Genomic DNA, 22,970 nt, shown 5'->3' with positions numbered 1-22,970 from the left:
TGACAGGAAATCCACTGCAGGCCAGGTTTCAGATGTCGGCGCACCGGGTAAGTGCACACCGGGGGCTTGCACGCGCGGCAAGCCCCCGACACCAAGTTCTGGGCCATTGAGTATTCTAGACTTGCCCTGCGTGTCTAAGCATATATCAGCTTCTTTGTCCTTAATTGGCCCCACCCCGCCTCTTGCTACCCGCTTGCTATTTTCATTCCAGCAGAAGATTTTTGGGTTCCCTTTTATGTTTACTGCCATTCTACTCTCATATTCCCTCTTTGCCAATTTTATTTTCATCTTCACTTCCCCTCTCAACTTAACGTATTTGGTGTGGTTCTCCCTTGAAGATTTAAACTGACATGAATCACACACCCTCCTTTTTTGTTTCATCGTCGTCTCTGTCTCCCTCGCCATCCAAAGAGCCCTTGCATTGGTTCCCTTACCCTTACCTCTTATTGGAATGTACCTAGCCTGTACTTGGAACATCTCCTCCTTAAAGATCACCCATTGTTCTGTTACAGTTTTTCCTTTCAGTCTTTGGTTCCATTTTACCCTGGCTAGATCCTTTCGCATCCCATTGAAGTTAGCCCTATTCCAGTTTAGAAGGTCCACTCTAGATTGTTCCTTTCTCCTCTCCATTGCTTATCTAATTCTTATGATACGATGATCACACGTGCCAAAGTGTTCTCCCATAGTCACTTGGTCGAGCTGGACCACCTCTTTCCCCAGCACCAGATCCAGCAATGCCTCCTTTCTAGTTGGGCCAAGAATATACTGGTCAAGGAATTTATCCTGAACACATTTCAGAAAATCCTCCCTCTCATTTCACTTTACCCTAGCATTATCCCAATCGATGTTTGGGTAATTAAAGCTCCCCAATATCAGCATGCACTAGCTCTTGCATATCTCTGTGCTTTCCCTGCAGATTCACTCCTCTACCTCCCTCTCACTATTTGGAGGCCTATAGAATACCCCCCCTAGCATGATCATACACTTTTTGCTCCTCAGCTCTAACCAAATGGATTCTGTCCTTGTCCCCTCAAGAACATCCTCCCTTTGCAACACTACAATGTCTTCCTTAATCGGCACTGCCACCCCACCTCCCTTTTTTTATTTCTCTATCTTTTCTGAACACCTTGTACCCTTGAATATGAAGTGCCCAGTCCTCATCGTTTTTAAGCCACATTTGCGTTATTGCCACAACATCATATTGCCACACTACTAATTGGGCTTGTAGCTCACCAAACTTATTCACCACACCTTATGCGTTTATGTACATGCATTCTAAACCCATTTTTCGATTTATTGTAAATTTTCTTAGTCTGTTCCTATCTAATATAATACTACTTCTGCCTCTAACACTACTTTCTTCTCTTGTACTAACAAACACACTCACTGCTTTATGCACCTTATTCCTCTTTTCTACTCCTATATGCTGGTGCCCACCCCCCTGCCAAGCTAGGTTAAACCCTCCCCAACAGCACTAGCAAACCTCCCCGCGAGAATATTGGTCCCGTCTCCGTTGAGTTGTAACCCGTCCAGCTTGTACAGTTCCCACCTTCCCCAGAAAGGATCCCAATGCCTCGGGAATCTAAAGCCCTTCCTCCTGCATCACCTCTCCAGCCACGGATTCATCTGTTCTATCCTCCTATTCCTGTAGGCGCTAGCACTTGGCACTGCGAGTAATCCAGAGATTGCTACCTTTGATGCCCTGCCTATTGATCTCTTTCCTAGCTCCCTTTCGTCTGCCTGCAGGACCTCATCTCTCTTTCTGCCTATTTCGTTAGTGCCAATATGGACAATGACGTCTGGCTGTTTACCGTCCCCACTCAGAATGTTCTTCAGCCGCTCAGTGACATCCTGGCACTCTCTCCACTTCACCTGACGAAGGAGCAGCACTCCGAAAGCTTGTGACTTCAATTAAAGCTGTTGGATTATAACCTGGTGTTGTGTGACTTCTTACATTTGTCCACCCCAGTCCAACTCTGGCATCTCCACACCATGTAGGTGAGTCACATCGTTCCATCAGTGGTATCAGCTCTAAGATACTGTCGTTTAGGGCAATTCATTGATTGTTATTTTTTTGATCCTGAAATCCTGGTATGGAGTAAATCATAGAACAAGTTTTGTGGAAATCCATTTTTTTCAGTGGCCTGCACAGAGTGATCCTAAAAGGAGTGCTTCTAAACAGAGTGCTATGGTTGTGAATTTGGAGAGAGTAGGAATTAGGGGCAGAGGGGGGAGGAGGAGAGAATGAGAGGGGCAGCTGCAGATAAAGGTATGCCAGAGAACCCGGAGCCGGGAGCGAGCATAAGGGAGCGAGGTAAGTGACGTCAGCACAAGGAAAGATGCTGAAACAAGAAATGGTGATTAGATGATTTTTTTAAGTCTTGAGTTTAATTCTGTTAAGTTAATTAATAGTCAATTAAGTAGAGGCATGAGCCGGCACCTCAGTAACGTGGAGTGCACATCCTGTGCCATTTGGGAATCCCAGGACACTTCCCACAAATTTTGGAGCTTGAGAAGCCGCTGATGACAGTGCGGTCCATCTGTAGGCTGAGAGCTACGTGGATAGCACGTTTCAGGTGGTGGTCACCCGGCAGCTTAAGACTGTGTAGACAGAGAGGGAATGGGTGACCATCAGACAGACGTAGTTCATAGCCCATCTAAAAGAGGGAGGTGCTGATTGGTGAGAAGCTTTTGAGAGTTTCTTGTAAAGTTTTAAGTTTATTTCTGCGAAATTATCCCAATAGACTGGTAAATAGAGGCATGGCAGGGTAGCTCAGTACTGTCATTTGCACATCGTGTGCATGTGGGATATCCTGGATGCTTCTTATGGCCTAGACGACCACATGTGCAGGAAGTGTCGCCAACTGCATCAACCTGAGCTCCGTGTTTGGAGCTTGAGCGGCAGCTGGAGTCACTACAGTGCATCATGGAGGCAGAGAAATACTTGGAAAGCATGCTCCTAGAAGTGGTCACCCCACAGCCTCAGAGTGTGCAGGCAGAGAGGGAATTGGTGACCAGCAGACAGAGTATGAGGACCAGGCAGGTAGGGCAGGAAACCCCAGAGTGCATCTCGCTCACTAACTGGTTCACAGTTCTGGAAACTTGTGGTGGTGATGGCTCCACTGGGAAGAGCAGCCAGAGAAAAGGCCATGGCACCACTGGGGGATCAGCTGCACGGGGGGTGGGAGAGAAGAATGACCACTTCTAGGAGCATTACCCAGCTTTCTGGAGAACAGCGACCACGACACCACACAACCCTGCCACAGCAACCTCTGCAAGACATGCCAGATCATCAACACAGATACCATCATCACACGTGAGGACACCACCCACCAGGTACATGGTACATACTCATGTGACACGGCCAACGTTGTCTACCTCATACGTTGCAGGAAAGGATGCCCCGGAGCATGGTACATTGGCGAGACCATGCAGACACTGTGACAACGGATGAACAGACACCGTGCAACAATCGCCAGGCGGGAGTGTTCCCTCCCAGTCGGGGAACGCTTCAGCAGTCAAGGACATTCAGCCTCCGATCTTCGGGTAAGCATTCTCCAAGGTGGCCTTTGAGACACACGACAACGCAAAATCGTCGAGCAAAAACTGATAGCCAAGTTCCGCACCCATGAGGACGGCCTGAACCGGGATCTTGGGTTCATGTCACGCTACATGTAACCCCACCTGACGTAGGGTCATCCAGACTCGAGTCGTTGTTGGCTTGTTCTCTCTACACAGATGCGGCCTGACCTGCTGTGATTTCCAGCAGAAAAAAAGTTTTTTGTCTGTTTTATTGTTTTTCACACAGACCCCAGCATCTGCAACATTTGACCCTTAGTGACACCACCTCATTGTTCGTTGATGTAATGTTTTCCTGACTGACCTGTTTGGACACCATTCACACCTTTAATTGCTGTGATTATCTCTCTGCCGAGGTTTGATAAATGGCAGTTAGAAAGATTACCTGTAAACATCTGACATTATTCTCTGACTATATAAGCTGTATCTATATGCATCTCTTCACTTCACCTGACGAAGGAGCAGCGCTCCGAAAGCTTGTGACTTCAAATAAAACTGTTGGACTATAACCAGGTGTTGTGTGACTTCTTACATTTACTCATCTACATGACATTGCTCCCGCCTCAACCCAGGAATTTCCTTCCAAGGGCCACCTAGTTTACATTGCTCCCACCTCAATCCACGAATTTCATTGCCAGGGCCACCTAGTTTACATTGCTCCCGCCTCAATCCAGGAATTTAATTGCCGGGGCCACCTAGTTTACACTGCTCCCGCCTCAATCCAGGAATTTCATTGCCAGGGCCACCTAGTTTACATTGCTCCCGCCTCAATCTAGGAATTTAATTGCCAGGGCCACCTAGTTTACATTGCTCCCTCCTCAATCCAGGAATTTAATTGCCGGGGCCACCTAGTTTACACTGCTCCCGCCTCAATCCAGGAATTTCATTGCCAGGGCCACCTAGTTTACATTGCTCCCGCCTCAATCTAGGAATTTAATTGCCAGGGCCACCTAGTTTACATTGCTCCCTCCTCAATCCAGGAATTTCATTGCCAGGTCCACCTAGTTTACATTGCTCCCGCCTCAATCCAGGAATTTCATTGCCAGGTCCACCTAGATTACACTGCTCCAGCCTCAATCCAGGAATTTCATTGCCGGGGCCACCTAGATTACACTGCTCCAGCCTCAATCCAGGAATTTCATTGCCGGGGCCACCTAGATTACACTGCTCCAGCCTCAATCCAGGAATTTCATTGCCGGGGCCACCTAGTTTACACTGCTCCAGCCTCAATCCAGGAATTTCATTGCCGGGGCCACCTAGATTACACTGCTCCAGCCTCAATCCAGGAATTTCATTGCCAGAGCCACCTAGTTTACTCTGCTCCCGCCTCAATCCAGGAATTTCATTGCCAGAGCCACCTAGATTCCACTGCTCCCTCCTCAATCTAGGAATTTCATTGCCAGAGCCACCTAGTTTACACTGCTCCAGCCTCAATCTAGGAATTTCATTGCCAGAGCCACCTAGTTTACACTGCTCCCACCTCAATCCAGGAATTTCATTGTCAGAGCCACCTAGATTACACTGCTCCTGCTTCAATCTAGGAATTTCATTGACAGGGCCACCTAGTTTACACTGCTCCCACATCAACCTAGGAATTTCATTAGCAGAGCCATCTAGTTTAAAGTGCTCCCTCCTCAATCCAGGAATGTAATTGTTAGAGCCACCTAGTTTACACTGCTCCTTCCTCAATCCAGGAATTACATTCCCAGGACAGCAAAGATTACACTGCTCCAGCCTCAGTTCAGGAATGTTGTTCTTCAGGCTGACTATATTTTCCTGCTCCCGCCTCAGTCGAGGAATTTCATTCCCAGGGCCACCTAGATAGCTCTGCTCCAGCCTCATTCCGGGAATTTCATTCCCTGGGCTGCCTAGTTTACACTGCAGCCACCTAAATCCTGAGATTTAATTTCGAGGTTGCATAGATTTTACTGCCCCCGCCTCAGTTCAGGAATTTGATTCCCATTTCATTTCTATCTTGTCTGAAACTAGGACAAGAACAAGAACAGCAAGTTTATAAAGAGGGACCTTAACCACACAAACATGTGGTGGTGTTTGACTGAGGGGAAGAAAGATTAACAGGAGCAAAGGACTGATACGAAGGAATCAAAAGAAAATGCTTCAAACATTAACCAATGAGATAAATACCCTGTATGCATCTCAATAGTCCATTAAACCCTCTGGAAATATTGAATTCTCGCATAGTCTTACTCACAGAATAATTCCTATCAGTCAATATTTCCGACTCCCTCATCACCGTCCCAGGGTCTGCACAGACCGAATAGAGGTGGAGGCACAGGGATCTACAGTTGGGAGGGAGAAACCCTTCGGGTCCTCAACATTGACTAAGTACATAATTCAGTCGTATTTCTTCCAGTCAGACATGGTAAGGTCACTTCCTGCTGATTACCCCCTACCGCCCTCCCTCAGCTGATGACTCAGCGCATGTTCATGCTGGAAACCGAGTGCAGAAAGGATACAAATACACTCTGGGTCGGGAGAGGGTAAAGCTCAATGTCCATCACCAAGAGTGGCTCGGAAATATCATCATTAACCAATCCCTGAAAAACGCAGCTGTTAGACTGGGATTGTGGCAGGTGGTGGGAGAACCAAGATGAGAGCACAGCCTGACTGACCTCGTCCTCACCAACCTACCTATCGCATATGCATCTGTCCATGACGATATTAGTAGGACTGACCACTGCATAATATTTGTGGAGAATAGTCTCGCCTTCACCCCGAGGACACCCTCCATCATATCATATGCCACTACCATCGTGCTCAGTGGATGAAATGGGACAGAGCCAAGTGATCCCACAACCAACAGATCAGATTATTTTAAAGCTGTCATATCATGTCGTGAATGGTAATGAAAAATTGAGCCGTTTCCACATAGCCCTGATGTTGTCTCATTTTCAAGTATATATTCAATTACCTTTTGTAACTTACAGTTAAGAAAGAGAGAATTGCATTTATGTAGCGTTTTTCAAGATCTTAAGATGTCCCAAAACGCTTTACAGCCAATGAAGTGCTTTTGAAGTGTAGCCACTGCTGCAGGAAACGTAGCAGCCAAATTGTGCACAGCAAGCTCCCACGAACAACAATGTGATAATGACCAGATAATCTCCTTTGGTGATGTTGATTGAGATAAATATTTGTCAGAACACTGGGTTAACTCTGCTGCTCTGCTTCGATGTATTTCCATGGGAACTTTTACGTTCACCTTAGAGAACAGACGGGGCCACGGTTTAACGTCACATCCAAAAAACGTCCCTTCCGACAATGCAATGCTCCCTCAATACTGCCTCTTCAACACTGCAGCGATCCCTCAGTACTGCATTGCAGTGTTAGCCTCGATTTTTGTGTTCAAATGGCTGGAGTGGGACTTCAACCCACAACCTTCTGACTTAGAGTTGAGAGTGCTATTACCTGAGCCCACTGAATCTGCTTCCACCAGACTTTCAGAGTTCATTCCAGATCATAACAACTCACCGTGTGACCAAAGTTCTCTCTTCTGCTCTCTGTTTCTTTCACCGATTATTTTTTTCTGTGTCCTTTCCTTTTGGTAATGACAAGGCAAGTAGTGGAAACAGTTTCTCCATGCTTACTGTATCAAAACCCCTCATCATTTTGAACACTATTCAAATCTCCCACTAAACCTCTCTGCTATAAGGAGAACAATCCCAGCATTTCTTGTCTCCCCACTCCCCACTCCCTACATAACTGAAATCCCTCATCCCTGGTGTCATTATGGTAAATTCTCCCCACACAAGTGGCGGACAATGACCACCTCCAACAAGAGGGAATCTAACCTCTTCCACTTGACAGTCAATGGCATCTCTACCACCGAGACCTGGGGAGGCTGAGTCATTGAATATATTTTGGGTGGAGATAGACAGATTTTTGAAAGATAATGGAGTCAAGAGTTATTTGGAGTGGAAAATGAAGTGATGTTGAGACCAAGATCAGTTCAGCCAGGATTTTATTGAATGGCGGAGCAGGCTCGGGGTGCAAAATGATCCACTCCTACTCCTACTTATTATGTTCTTATGAATCCTCCAACATCAAAATCCTAGGAGTCGCCATTGATCAGAGACTCACTGGACCAGCCACATAAATGTCGTGGCTACTACAGCAGGTCAGAGGCTGGGAATTCTGTGGTGAATAACTCCCCTGCTGACTCCCCAAATTATCTCCAATACCTATAAGGCACACGTCAAAAGTGTTATACATTACTATCTGTAGACAGAGGGATGACATGTGGGCAAGAACCTACTAATTCTAATAACTTTATTAAACATTTCTCTATATTAAGGACAAGTACACATAGTACGAATTAATGTAAGCAAAATAAGCAGGTTCTAAGGGGCCATATTCAGTTCAATATTAGAACCTGTGAATGAACATTAATGGACTGAGAATCTGTAAGGACAGATCTGATGGCCGATAAATTCCAATCAGAATTTCGGGTCTGATACCGCCTGTTTTAAACCACCGCCCGAGAGCAATTTCTAGGCCGTTTCATTTGCAGCGTTTGTTTCTTTAAAAAGCCTGTGTGACTGGTCCTGTCTCTTTATAAAGCCTGTGTTTCTGGTCCTGTCTCTTTATAAAGCCTGTGTGACTGGTCCTGTCTCTTTATAAAGTCTATGTGACTGGTCCTGTCTCTTTATAAAGCCTGTGTGACTGGTCCTGTCTCTTTATAAAGTCTATGTGACTGGTCCTGTCTCTTTATAAAGCCTGTGTTTCTGGTCCTGTCTCTTTATAAAGCCTGTGTGTCTGGTCCTGTCTCTTTATAAAGCCTGTGTGTCTGGTCCTGTCTCTTTATAAAGCCTGTGTGACTGGTCCTGTCTCTTTATAAAGCCTGTGTGACTGGTCCTGTCTCTTTATAAAGTCTATGTGACTGGTCCTGTCTCTTTATAAAGCCTGTGTGTCTGGTCCTGTCTCTTTATAAAGCCTGTGTGACTGGTCCTGTCTCTTTATAAAGCCTGTGTGTCTGGTCCTGTCTCTTTATAAAGCCTGTGTGACTGGTCCTGTCTCTTTATAAAGCCTGTGTTTCTGGTCCTGTCTCTTTATAAAGCCTGTGTTTCTGGTCCTGTCTCTTTAAAAAGCCTGTGTTTCTGGTCCTGTCTCTTTATAAAGCCTGTGTGACTGGTCCTGTCTCTTTATAAAATCTATGTGACTGGTCCTGTCTCTTTTTAAAGTCTATGTGACTGGTCCTGTCTCTTTCTAAAGTCTATGTGACTGGTCCTGTCTCTTTATAAAGTCTATGTGACTGGTCCTGTCTCTTTATAATGACTGTGTTTCTGGTCCTGTCTCTTTATAAAGCCTATGTGACTGGTCCTGGCTCTTTATAAAGCCTGTGTGACTCGTCCTGTCTCTTTATCAAGCCTGTGTGACTGGTCCTGTCTCTTTATAAAGCCTGTGTGACGGGTCCTGTCTCTTTATAAAGCCTGTGTTTCTGGGCCTGTCTCTTTATAAAGCCTGTGTGTCTGGTCCTGTCTCTTTATAAAGACTGTGTGACTGGTCCTGTCTCTTTAAAAAGACTGTGTGACTGGTCCTGTCTCTTTATAAAGCCTGTGTGTCTGGTCCTGTCTCTTTATAAAGCCTGTGTTTCTGGTCCTGTCTCTTTATAAAGCCTGTGTGACTGGTCCTGTCTCTTTAAAAAGACTGTGTGACTGGTCCTGTCTCTTTATAAAGCCTGTGTGTCTGGTCTTGTCTCTTTATAAAGCCTGTGTTTCTCGTCCTGTCTCTTTATAAAGCCTGTGTTTCTGGTCCTGTCTCTTTATAAAGCCTGTGTGACTGGTCCTGTCTCTTTAACAAGCCTGTGTGGCTGGTCCTGTTACTTTATAAAGCCTGTTTTTCTGGTCCTGTCTCTTTATAAAACCTGTGTGACTGGTCCTGCCTCTAAAAAAGCCTGTGTGACTGGTCCTGTCTCTTTATAAAGCCTGTGTTTCTGGTCCTGTCTCTTTATAAAGCCTGTGTTTCTGGTCCTGTCTCTTTATAAAGCCTGTGTGACTGGTCCTGTCTCTTTATAAAGCCTGTGTGACTGGTCCTGTCACTTTATAAAGCCTGTGTGACTGGTCCTGTCTCTTTATAAAGCCTGTGTTTCTGGTCCTGTCTCTTTATAAAGCCTGTGTTTCTGGTCCTGTCTCTTTATAAAGCCTGTGTGTCTGGTCCTGTCTCTTTATAAAGCCTGTGTGTCTGGTCCTGTCTCTATATAAAGCCTGTGTGACTGGTCCTGTCTCTTTATAAAGCCTGTGTGTCTGGTCCTGTCTCTATATAAAGCCTGTGTGACTGGTCCTGTCTCTTTATAAAGCCTGTGTGACTGGTCCTGTCTCTTTATAAAGCCTGTGTGACTGGTCCTGTCTCTTTATAAAGTCTATGTGACTGGTCCTTTCTCTTTATAAAGCCTGTGTGTCTGGTCCTGTCTCTTTATAAAGTCTATGTGACTGGTCCTGTCTCTTTATAAAGCCTGTGTGTCTGGTCCTGTCTCTTTATAAAGCCTGTGTGACTGGTCCTGTCTCTTTATAAAGCCTGTGTTTCTGGTCCTGTCTCTTTAAAAAGCCTGTGTTTCTGGTCCTGTCTCTTTATAAAGCCTGTGTGACTGGTCCTGTCTCTTTATAAAGCCTTTGTGACTGGTCCTGTCTCTTTATAAAGCCTGTGTGACGGGTCCTGTCTCTTTATAAAGCCTGTGTTTCTGGTCCTGTCTCTTTATAAAGCCTGTGTGTCTGGTCCTGTCTCTTTATAAAGACTGTGTGACTGGTCCTGTCTCTTTAAAAAGACTGTGTGACTGGTCCTGCCTCTTTATAAAGCCTGTGTGTCTGGTCCTGTCTCTTTATAAAGCCTGTGTTTCTAGTCCTGTCTCTTTATAAAGACTGTGTGACTGGTCCTGTCTCTTTAAAAAGACTGTGTGACTGGTCCTGTCTCTTTATAAAGCCTGTGTGACGGGTCCTGTCTCTTTATAAAGCCTGTGTTTCTGGTCCTGTCTCTTTATAAAGCCTGTGTGACTGGTCCTGTCTCTTTAAAAAGACTGTGTGACTGGTCCTGTCTCTTTATAAAGCCTGTGTGTCTGGTCCTGTCTCTTTATAAAGCCTGTGTTTCTGGTCCTGTCTCTTTATAAAGCCTGTGTTTCTCGCCCTGTCTCTTTATGAAGCCTGTGTTTCTGGTCCTGTCTCTTTATAAAGCCTGTGTGTCTGGTCCTGTCTCTTTATAAAGCCTGTGTTTCTCGTCCTGTCACTTTATAAAGCCTGTTTTTCTGGTCCTGTCTCTTTATAAAACCTGTGTGACTGGTCCTGTCTCTATAAAAAGCCTGTGTGACTGGTCCTGTCTCTTTATAAAGCCTGTGTTTCAGGTCCTGTCTCTTTATAAAGCCTGTGTTTCTGGTCCTGTCTCTTTATAAAGCCTGTGTGACTGGTCCTGTCTCTTTATAAAGCCTGTGTGACTGGTCCTGTCACTTTATAAAGCCTGTGTGACTGGTCCTGTCTCTTTATAAAGCCTGTGTTTCTGGTCCTGTCTCTTTATAAAGCCTGTGTTTCTGGTCCTGTCTCTTTATAAAGCCTGTGTGTCTGGTCCTGTCTCTTTATAAAGCCTGTGTGTCTGGTCCTGTCTCTTTATAAAGACTGTGGCCTAGAGATTCACTTTGGGCCCGCCAGCTGGCATGTGCCCAAAAGTTAGCGCTGACCGTGGAGCCAGTTGCGCCCGTCAGATATTCAGTTTTTGCGCCCCAATTCGGAACCGGGCGCTATTCCAGGGTGTGCCCGCCCCCGCTTGGGGCGCTGAAACTGAATTTCAGCGCTCTAGGCGCCGCTGCGCCACCCGCTGCGGAGCGGCAGGCTGCGGTACTGCAGGCCTCCTCCTTCTCTTAAGGGGGAGGTGCCTGCAATGGGGAGATCGCCGCTGGATAGTGCCGGCAAATGAGCCCGGCGCCACGGAGAAGTGCCGGGTTCGCGGAAAGCAGCTGGCAATGCCGCGGGGGGGGGGGTGGAGGAGGCCGGGGAAGGAGGTGCGGGCAGGCGGCCGCCGAAAAAGCGGCCAGCCGCACCTCCACCTTAAAGCGCCCCACTAAGGCTACAGGACGGCCCCGTTTTCTGATCGCTGTTTGCGGCCGCTACGGAAGAGGCGGCCGCAACTAAATATGGCGGTCGGGCCGGTAGCGGGGTGGTAGCGGGGCACTGCGCACAGCGATGACATCATCGGTGGTGGCGCTGCGCTACTGGCTAACGCCGCCATTACCGCAGCGCTGAATATCGGCGAAAGCTCAGCAAGTGGCGCAAAAGCCCTCTTTGGGTGAAAACTGGGTGCAAAGCGTACTGAATTTCTAGCCCTGTGTGTCTGGTCCTGTCTCTTTATAAAGCCTGTGTTTCTGGTCCTGCCTCTTTTTAAAGCCTGTGTGTCTGGTCCTGTCTCTTTATAGTTTTTATAGTTATATGTAAAGAAAAAGGGTGGCTAAAGTAAATGTTGGTCCCTTAGAGGATGAGACCGGGAAATTAATGGTGGGAAATATGGAGATGGCAAGAACACTGAATGAATATTTTACATCAGTCTTTACAGTAGAAGACACTAAGAATATCCCAACACTGGACAAACAGGGGGCTAAAGGGGGGGAGGAGCTAAACACGATCAAAATCATTAAGGAAGCGGTACTCGGTAAAATAATGGGACTCAAGGCGGATAAATCACCTGGACCTGATGGCTTACATCCTAGGGTCTTGAGGGAAGTGGCGGTAGGGATTGTGCATGCATTGGTAATAATTTTCCTAAACTCCCTGGACTTGGCAAAGGTCCCGGCAGACTGGAAAACTGCTAATGTAACACCCTTATTTAAAAAGGGCAGTAGACAGAAGGCTGGAAACTATAGACCGGTTAGCCTAACATCTGTGGTAGGTAAAATTTTGGAGTCCATTATTAAGGAGACAGTAACAGGACATTTGGATAATCATAATTTAATAGGACAAAGTCAGCATGGTTTTATGAAGGGGAAGTCATGTTTGACAAATTTGCTGGAGTTCTTTGAGGAAGTAACGTATAGGGTGGAAAAAGGGGAACCAGTGGACGTAGTGTATTTAGACTTCCAAAAGACATTTGACAAGGTGCCACACAAAAGATTATTGCTTAAGTTAAAAAATCACGGAATTGGGGGTAATATTCTGGCATGGATAGAGGATTGGCTATCTAACAGAAGGCAGAGAGTTGGGATAAATGGTTCATTCTCAGACTGGCAATCAGTAACTAGTAGTGTTCCGCAGGGGTCAGTGCTGGTTCCCCAACTCTTTACAATCTATATTAACGACTTGGAGGAGGGGACCGAGTGTAACATATCAAATTTGCAGATGATACTAAGATGGGAGGGAAAGTAGTGAGTGAGGAGGACATAAAAAACCTGCAAGGGGACATCGACAGGCTAAGTAAGTGGGCAGAGGTTTGGCAGATGGAATACAATACTGGAAAGTGTGAGGTTATGCACTTTGGCAGGAAAAATCGTAGAGCAAGTTATTATCTTAATGGCAAGAAACTTGAAAGTACTGAAGTACAAAGGGATCTGGGGGTCCTGGTGCACGAAACTCAAAAGGTTAGTATGCAGGTGCAGCAAGTGATTAAGAAGGCCAATGGAATATTGGCTTTCATTGCTAGGGGGATAGAATATAAAAATGGGGAGGTATTGCTACAGTTGTACAAGGTATTGGTGAGACCGCACCTGGAATACTGCGTACAGTTTTGGTGTCCATACTTAAGAAAGGACATACTTGCTCTCGAGTCAGTACAAAGAAGGTTCACTCGGTTAATCCCGGGGATGAGGGGATGGACATATGAGGAGAGGTTGAGAAGATTGGGACTCTACTCATTGGAGTTCAGAAGAATGAGAGGCGATCTTATTGAAACTATTAAGATTGTGAAGGTGTTGGATTGGGTGGATGCGGGGAAGATGTTCCCGATGATGGGTGAAACTAGAACTAGGGGGCATAGTCTTAGAATAATGGGCTGCTCTTTCAAAACTGAGATGATGAGGAACTGCTTCACTCAGATTATGGTAATTCCATGGAATATGCTGCCTCAAAAAGCTGTAGAAGCTACATCATTACATAAATTTAAAACAGAAACAGACAGTTTCCTAGAAGTAAAGGGAATTAAGGGTTACGGGGAGCGGGCAGGAATTTGGACATGAGTCTAGGTTCGGATCGGTCATGGCCCTGTGGGTAGCGGAGCGGGCCCAGGGGCCATGTAGCCTGATCCTGCTCCTATTTCGTGTGTCTAATTCTGTTAGACTCAGGAGATGGTTCTGTGATAGTGGATTGGTGGTTAGGATCAGATCAGCCAATATCTTATTGAATGGCGGAGCAACCTCGAGGGGCCGATTGGCCTACTCCTGCTCCTACTTCTTATGTTCTTATGTTCTTATGTTCTTATGTTCTTTATAAAGCCTGTGTTTCTGGTACTGTCTCTTTACAAAGCCTGTGTGACTGATCCTGTCTCTTTATAAAGCCTGTGTGACTGATCCTGTCTCTTTATAAAACCTGTGTTTCTGGTCCAGTCTCTTTAAAAAGACTGTGTGACTGGTCCTGTCTCTATAAAAAGACTGTATGACTGGTCCTGTCTCTATAAAAAGACTGTGTGACTGGTCCTGTCTCTTTAGGAAGACTGTGTGTCTGGTCCTGTCTCTATAAAAAGACTGTGTGACTGGTCCTGTCTCTTTAGAAAGACTGTGTGTCTGGTCCTGTCTCTATAAAAAGTATGTGTGACTGGTCCTGTCTCTTTAGAAAGACTGTGTGACTGGTCCTGTCTCTTTATAAAGCCTGTGTGACTGGACCTGTCTCTTTATAAAGCCTGTGTGACTGGTCCTGTCTCTTTATAAAGCCTGTGTGACTGGTCCTGTCTCTTTATAAAGCCTGTGTTTCTGGTCCTGTCTCTTTAAAAATCCTGTGTGACTGGTCCTGTCTCTTTATAAAGCCTGTGTGACTGGTCCTGTCTCTTTATAAAGCCTGTGTTTCTGGTCCTGTCTCTTTATAAAGCCTGTGTGACTGGTCCTGTCTCTTTAAAAAGCCAGTGTGACTGGTCCTGTCTCTTTATAAAGCCTGTGTAACTGGTGCTGTCTCTTTAAAAAGCCTGTGTGACTGGTCATGTCTCTATATAAAGCCTGTGTGACTGGTCCTGTCTCTATATAAAGCCTGTGTGATAGGTCCTGTCTCTTTAAAAAGCCTGTGTGACTGGTCCTGTCTCTTTAAAAAGACTGTGTGACTGGCCCTGTCTCTTTATAAAGCCTGTGTGACTGGTCCTGTCTCTTTAAAAAGCCTGTGTGACTGGTCCTGTCTCTTTATAAAGCCTGTGTGCCTGGTCCTGTCTCTATATAAAGCCAGCGTGACTGGTCCTGTCTCTTTAAAGAGACTGTGTGACTGGTCCTGTCTCTTTAAAAAGACTGTGTGACTGGTCCTGTCTCTTTATAAAGCCTGTGTTTCTGGTCCTGTCTCTATATAAAGCCTGTGTGACTGGTCCTGTCTCTTTATAAAGCCTGTGTGACTGGTCCTGTCTCTATATAAAGCCTGCGTGACTGGTCATGTCTCTATATAAAGCCTGTGTGACTGGTCCTGTCTCTATATAAAGCCTGTGTGATAGGTCCTGTCTCTTTAAAAAGCCTGTGTGACTGGTCCTGTCTCTTTAAAAAGACTGTGTGACTGGCCCTGTCTCTTTATAAAGCCTGTGTGACTGGTCCTGTCTCTTTAAAAAGCCTGTGTGACTGGTCCTGTCTCTATATAAAGCCTGTGTGACTGGTCCTGTCTCTTTAAAAAGACTGTGTGACTGGTCCTGTCTCTTTAAAAAGACTGTGTGACTGGTCCTATCTCTTTAAAAAGACAGTGTGACTGGTCCTGTCTCTTTAAAAAGACTGTGTGACTCGTCTGGCCTCTTTAAAAAGCTTGTGTGAGTATTTCTGTGTCAGTGGCTGCGGCTCTGCCCTCTTGTTTGTGTGTTAATTGAATTTTATCTAAATAAGAATAACCAGATTCACCCCTGTGCTCGCTGACCTACATTGGCCCCCAGTCCGGGAATGCCTCGTTATTAATATTCTCCTCCACGTGTTCAGCCCCAGCTCATTGCCAAGTGTTCAGTAAAATTTTTGCCTCTAGTTTGTTTATGCTTCTGATTTAACTGTAAGTACGTTTCACCCCCAGGGCCACAGATGTTGTCTGCAATTGGCATCAAGGGGACAAGAGGCACAGAGGAAGGGTTAATATTCGACTCGGACTGTAGCACAGAACACCATCAACCCCAAGGCACACAGTATCCAGTCTTAGATTTGTTTTATGCATTCACGGGATGTTGGCACCGCTGGCAAGGCCTTCATTTATTGTCCATCCCTAGTTACTTTGAGAAGGTGGTGGTGAGCCGCCTCATACAACTGAGTGGTTTTCTAGGCCCTTTGAGAGGGCAGATACGAGTCAAACACATTGCAGTGAGTCTGGAGTCACATTTCGGTCAGACCGGGTAAGGACGGCAGATTTCCTTCCCTAAAGGCCATTAGTGAACCAGATGGATGTTTGCAATAGTCCAGTAGTTTCATGGTCACCATTACTGACACTAGCTTTTTATTCCAGATTTGTCTAAATAATTGAATTAAAATTCCCCAGCTGATGGGATTTGAGTTCTTGTTCTTTCGTCCTGGCATCTGGTTTACTAGCCAACAACATAACCACTATGCTACCAAACCCTTCAAATGTATTACTGTTCCTTCATCATCACTGGGTCGAAAGCCTGAAATTCCTTCAGTAACAATATTGTGGGAGGATCTTCACTGCACGGACTGCAGTGGCTCAAGCTGGAGGCCCACCATTTTCTCATGGGTAACTAGGGATGGGCAAGTAATATTGGCCTTGACAGCATCACCCATTGGCTGAGAACAAATAGATAGAAATAATAAAATAGGATTAAATTCAATGATTTTGTTATTCACTGATTGAACCCAGGTGAGGCCTGTGATCAGAGCGGGGCGGCAACACAAATTGGCCCACCAGTTCTATGATTCTATGATGCTATGATTGCTACTGCCTATACTTTCTCAATTTGCCTATCCATCAAAAGGCGTCCGATAAAGTACCACATAATACCAACATTGAAGCCTATGGGATTAAAAAGTCAGTGGCAACATGTCTCGGAAATTGGATAAGCGACAGAAATCAGAGAGTAGTGTTAAATGAAATAACAACAGAAAATGCTGGAAACACTAAGCAGGTCAGGCAGCATGGAGTGAGAGAGAAACAGAGTCAACGTTGCGGGTCGAACCCCTCGTCAGAACTGGAAAATGTTAGGGAAGAGAGATTTTCAAGCAGGGGCAGGGAGGAGGGTCAGAAAGAACAAAGTGAAGGTCTGTGATAGGATGGAAGGCAGGAGGGATTGACTGACAAAAGGCATGATGGTGCTAGGAAAAAGGAAAGGTAATGGGACAAGATAAGATACAAAATATAGCTCCAGACGATGCGTGAATGATGATGGCAGCAACATTAAAAGCTACCATGTGAGCAAACAAGAGAAATAAATATAAAGAAATACAGGGTCCGCTTTATAGTGTGAAATTGTTGAACTCGATGTTAATTCCAGAAAGCTGTAAAGAGCCTAATAGCAAGATGAGGTGCTGTTCCTCAAGCTTAAGTTGAACATCATTGGAACAGTGTAAGAGTCCGAGGATGGAGAGATCAGAGTGGGCGTGGAGCGGTGAATTAAAGTGGCAGGCAACAGGAAGCTCGGGGTCACCCTTACGGACTGAATGGAGGTGTTCGGCAAAGCAGTCACCCAATCTGCGTTTGGTCTCCCCAATGTAGAGGAGACCGCATTGTGAGCAGCGAATACAGTAAACTAAATTGTAAGAAGTACAATTAAATTGCTGCTTACACTGGAAGGAATGTATAGGGCCCTGGACAGTTCGAAGGGAGGAGATAAAAGGGCAGGTGTTGCATCTCCTGTGCTTTCATGGGAAGGTGTCGGGCAAAGGGGAAGGGGTGTTGTGGGTGATAGAGGAGTGGACCAGGGTGTCGCAGAGGGTGTGGTCCATTCGGAATGCCGAAAGGGGAGGTGAGGGGAAGATGTGTTTGGTGGTGGAATCACGCTGGAGGTGGCGGAAATGGAGGAGGATGATCCGCAGAATGTGCAGCCTGGTGGGGTGAAAGCTGAGGGCAAGGGTCGCTCTATCATGCTTGTGGGAGGGAGGGGAAGGGGTGAGAGCAGAAGTGTGGGAAATGGACTGCTCACGGTCAAGGGCCGTGTCAACCACAGTAAGCTCGAGTAACAGCACCTCATCATTCTATTAGGCACTTTGCAGCCTTCTGGACTTAACAGCGACTTCAACAATTTCAGACTATAAATCAGCCCCTGTATTTCTTTACATAGATATTTTTCTTTTGTTTCCTCACAAGGAAGCTGTTAATGTTGCTGCCATCATCATTCACACATCATCTAGAGCCATCTTTTGTTTCTTACCTTGTCCCATTACTTCTCCTTTTGCCTTACACAATCATCCCTTTTGTCAGTCAATCTCTCCTGTCTTCCATCCTATCGCAGACCTCCCCTTTGTTCCTTCTGCCCCTCCTCCCTGCCCCTGCTTAAAATATCTCTTCCTTAACTTTTTCCAGTTCCTGCCAAAATGTATCACTTCACCCTTCTCTGTGTTAAATTTTATCTGTCATTATTCTGCCCGTTTCACCAGACTGTCTGTGCCCTCCTGATGTATTTTACTGTCCTTCTCACCGTTTATTAACATTTATGCGTTTCCTGACATCTGCAAACTTTGAAATTATGTGGTGTGTACCCAAGTCTTTGTCATTGATGTACATAACAGACCAGTGGTCTGAACAGGAACCCCTGGTGGACACCACTGTATGCTTCCCAGCTACTGAAAAACAACCATTTGCCACTATTACAATAGCAAAATACTGCAGATGTTGGAAATCTGAAATAATAATAGAAAATGCTGGAAACACTCAGCAGGTCAGCCTGCATCGAGGAGAGAGATAAAGGATCAACGTTGCGTGTCGAACCTTTCGACAGAACTGGAAAAAGTTAAGGAAGAGATATTTTAAGCAGGGGCAGGGAGGAGGGGCAGAAAGAACAAAGGGGAGGTCTGTGATAGATGGAAGACAAGAGAGGTTGACTGACAGAAGCGATGATTGTGTAAGGCAAAAGGAGAGGTAATGGGACAAGGTAAGAAACAAAAGATGGCTCTAGATGATGTAATATAAGCTAAACTGTACAATTTTAAAGGGAGTGCACGATCAGAGAGACCTGGGGTGTACTTATTCCAATCTTTGAGGGTGGCAGGACAATTTGCGACATCTGTTAATAAATGCAGGCCTTGGCTTTACAAACTGAGGCAAAGATAACAAAATTCTGGAAGAAAGGCTACCGTTTTCCAAATCACTGGTTAGGCCCCTGCTTTAATATTGTGTCGAATTCTAAGAAACACACTTTTGCCAGCAGTTCAAGGATTAGAGAAGGTGTAGAGGAGATTTACCAGAATTGTACAAAGGATATGGGATTTCAGTTACCAGGAGAGACTGGAGAAGCTGGGATTGTTCTTTTTTAGAGCAGCGAATGTTAAGAATCATAGACCTTTACAGCACAGAAGGAGGCCAATCAACCCATCGTGTTCACGATGGCTGCAAAAGAGCTCTCCAGCCTAATGCCACTTTCTAGCTCTTGGTCCACAGCCTTGCAGGTTACAACCCTTCAAGTGCATAACCAGGTACTATACAATCTTCCTCTTAACTAAAATTCCCCAGTCCTGGCAACAAAGTCGTAAATCTCCTCTGTACCCTCTCCAGTGGAATCACATCGTTCCTGTAATATGATGGCCAGAACTGTAAAGAATACTCTAGCTCTGACCTAACTGGTGTTTTATACAATTCTTGCATAACCTACCTTCTGTTATATTCTATGCATCGATTAATAAAGCAAAGTATCCAGTATACCTTCTTACCCACCCTGTTTAAATGGTCTGCTACTTTCAGAGATCTGTGGAGATGCGCTTCAAGGTCCCCCTGTTCCTCTACACTTCTCAGTATCCTGCCATTTATTGTGTATTGTCTTGTCCTATAAGCCCTCCCCAAATGTATTACCTCACACATATCCAAATTGAATTCCATTTGCCAAGTTTCTGCCCACCTGACCAGACCACTGATATCTTCCTGCAGGCTACAACTTTTTTCCACACTATCAACAACACAGCCAATTTTTGTATCATCTGCAAACTTCTTAATCATGCGCCCTACATTGAAGTCTAAATCATTGATAGATACCACAAAAAGTATGGGAGCCAGTACTGAGCCTTGTGGAACTCCACTGGAAACAGCCTTCGAGTCACAAAATCCCCGTCGACCATTACCCTTTGCTTCCTGCCAATGAGCCAATTTTTGTACCCAACTTGCCACTTTCCCTTGGATGCCATGAGCTTTTACTTTTTTGACCAACCTGTCATTCGGGCTCTTATCAAAGGCCTTGCTAATATCTATACAGACTACAGCAAATAGACTGCCCTCATCGACCCTCCTCGATACTTCCTCGAAAAATTTAATCAAGTTACTCAGACAAGACCTTCCCTTAACAAATCCATACTGACAGTCCTTGATTGTGCCATGCCTTTCTAAATGCCGATTTATACTGACTGTCAGATTTTTCCAATAATTTTTCCTGCACCGAATTCAGGCTGACTGGGCTGTAATTGGTCTATCCCTTTCTCCCGTTTTAAACAACTGTAGAGAATAAGAATTACTCCATTCCTCTGACGGCATGCCAGTAGCCACAGAGGATTAGAAAATGATGGTCTGATCCTATGCTGTTTCCTCTGTTGCCGGTCTTAACAGTCTGTGATACATTTCATCCGGGCCTGGAAATTGTCTACTTTCAAAGATGCTAAGCTCTTTTACATTTCTTCTCTCACTATATTTATATCATCTAATATTTCAGACTCCTCCTCAACTACAATGTCAGCGTCATCACTTCTGCTGTGAAGTCAGACGCAATGTATTTATTAAGGACGAATCCCACGACTCCTGCCTCCACCATTTTGGTCTCTAATAGGCCGTATTCTGTCTTCAGTTATCTTCATGCTCTTTATTCATTCATAAAACATCTCTGGGTTTTCCTTGATTTTACTTGTCAATATCTTTGATGCCCTCTCTGTGCTTTCCTAATTTCATTTTTTAATTGAACCCCTGCGATCTCTATACTCCTCTGGGATTTCTGTCTTATTTTGCTCCTGGATACTGACAAACTCTTCCCTTTTCCCCTTAACCTGCCCTGTATGCCTCGTGACATCCAGGGGACTCTGGATTTGGGAGGCCCACCCTGTTGATTTGTGGGAACATATTTGCCATGAACCCTCACTATCTCCTCGTTGAATGCCTCCCACTGCTCAGACACTGATTTCCCGTCAAGTAGCTGTTTCCAGTTCACTTTTGCTAATCACATCTCAGCTTAGTAAAATTATCCTTTCCCCAACTGAGAACCTTTTTCCTCGTCTATCCTTGTCCTTTTTCATAAGGGGAGATTTAATACAGATGTTCAATATCATGAAGGGTTTTGATAGAGTAAGTAAGTCTGTTTCCAGTGGAAGAATGGTGGGTAAACAGAGGACACAGAATAAAGGTATTTGGAAAAGAACCAGAGGAGAGATGTGAAGAACTTTCTTTATGCAGTGAGTTGTTCTGATCTGAAATGCACTGTCTGAAAATGTGATGGAAGCAAATTCAGCAGCAACTTTTGAAAGGGAATTTGATATTTAGTTGAAGGGAAAATGAACTACAGGGCTCTGGCTAAAGAATAGGTCTAATTAGATAGCACTTTCAAATTGACAGCATGGACACGATGGGTCGAATGGCCTCCTTCTGTGCTGTACTATTCTAGGATACTATGAGCAAGAGACAGAGAGAGACAAGAGGGAGAGAGATAGAGTGAAGGATAGAAATAAAAAATAGAGACAGAAAGACTGGGAGAGGTAGAGAGGGGAAGATATTAAATTTAAAAGGGGAATTGGATAATACTTGAAGGGGAGCACTTTGCAGGACTATGGGAAAAGAGCAGGGAATGGGACTAATTGGAGGGGTGAGGCCATTGTTGGCTTTGAACACATGGATTAGAATATTAAAATCGAGGTATTGCCGGATCGGGAACCAATGTAGGTCAGTGATCACAGGGGTGATGGGTGAACGGGACTTATGCTAGTTAGGATATGGGCAGCAGAGTTTTGGATGAGCCCTAGTTTATGGATGCTTGTAACTGGGAGGCCGGCCAGTGGAGTATTGGAATAGTCGAGTCAGGATTAACACAGGCACAGGTGAGGGTTTATGCAGTGGAAGCACGGAGACAGATGATATTATGGAGGTGGTAGTAGGCTGGTCTGGTGATTCATAGGATATCAAGTCGGAGCTCATCTCAGGTTCAAAGAGAACGGCGAGGTTGCGAACTGTCTGGTTCAGCCTCAGACATTGGCCAGGGAAGAGGACTGAGTTGGTAGATAGAGGAAGGAGTTTATGACGAGGACCGAAGAAAATGGCTTTCTTCTTCCCAAGATTTAAATGACAAAAACAGTAATTCAGTAAAACGTGGTTTACAGATCAAATTGCTGGATATAGAGAATTACCAGGGACACCAACAGCAGCAAAGATGAGAGAGTAGCTCACAAGAACAGTAATACAGTTGGCAAAGGTTTGTAGAGTTAATAGCTGAATTCAGAGACTTACCTGGAATAACAGTCGCAGCAAGGAGGGAGAGTAAATGGCATGAACATTAATACAGTAAAATATGGTTAATAGAATAGCTGGATAGAGAGACTTACCAGGAACAACAACAGCAGCAAGGAGTGGATAGTAAATATATTGAATAATCTGAAGTGCCAACTGTATCCGATAGTCTAATGGTAGTCCATCATAATATGCAGCAAGAACGTCAAACTCCCAAATGAAACTCCTGCCGATTGTTGTAACATTCCAATTTACTGCTCTCAGATTCCGACCCATTGTTGCAACATTCCAATATACTATTCTCAGATTCCGAGTCCCTCTCTGTGGAGCAGCATGCTGATCACTGTTAATGTTGGAGGTGATGCTCTCACTGGCACTATGGGATAACACATTGAAAGGAGACCCTTATTAATAGAAGAGGGAAACCCTGCACTGATACAATTTGAGTCCACAGAGACTGACATTCATTGCAGTCACTGAACAAACACCTTGACTTAGCCCTTGGAGACTAACATTAATTACAATCACTGAACAAACAGCTTCAATTAACCCCTGTCCATCCCGCAATTCTTATACCACAGCAAAGTAGAACATTTCCCTGGTCCTGATGGGATGTATGAGAGTTGCTGAGGGAAGGAGCGGTGGAAATAGCGCAGGATCCGGCCAGAATCTTTGAAG

General features: G+C 45.1%; 1 protein-coding gene across 1 annotated transcript in view; it reads right to left on the bottom strand.

Annotated features, from left to right (window-relative positions):
• Window positions 1-22,763, bottom strand: part of LOC147086914 (putative G protein-coupled receptor 139) — a 37,868-nt gene extending 15,105 nt beyond the window's left edge. Inside the window, exon 1 of the mRNA XM_085978158.1 lies at window positions 22,388-22,763. Within this exon, the coding sequence (XP_085834284.1) occupies window positions 22,388-22,568 (181 nt within the window). The 5' untranslated portion in view covers window positions 22,569-22,763. The remainder of the gene's footprint in view (window positions 1-22,387) is intronic.
• Between the last annotated feature and the right edge of the window lie 207 nt (window positions 22,764-22,970).

This window comes from Somniosus microcephalus, unplaced genomic scaffold (assembly GCF_052327205.1).
Source record: "Somniosus microcephalus isolate GS21.2 unplaced genomic scaffold, FLI_Smic_1.0 unresolved_chr6, whole genome shotgun sequence".
In the NCBI taxonomy this organism is placed as follows: domain Eukaryota; kingdom Metazoa; phylum Chordata; class Chondrichthyes; order Squaliformes; family Somniosidae; genus Somniosus; species Somniosus microcephalus.
Note: the sequence above shows the minus strand (reverse complement) of the source record. Positions and strands in the feature narration are given on the sequence as shown.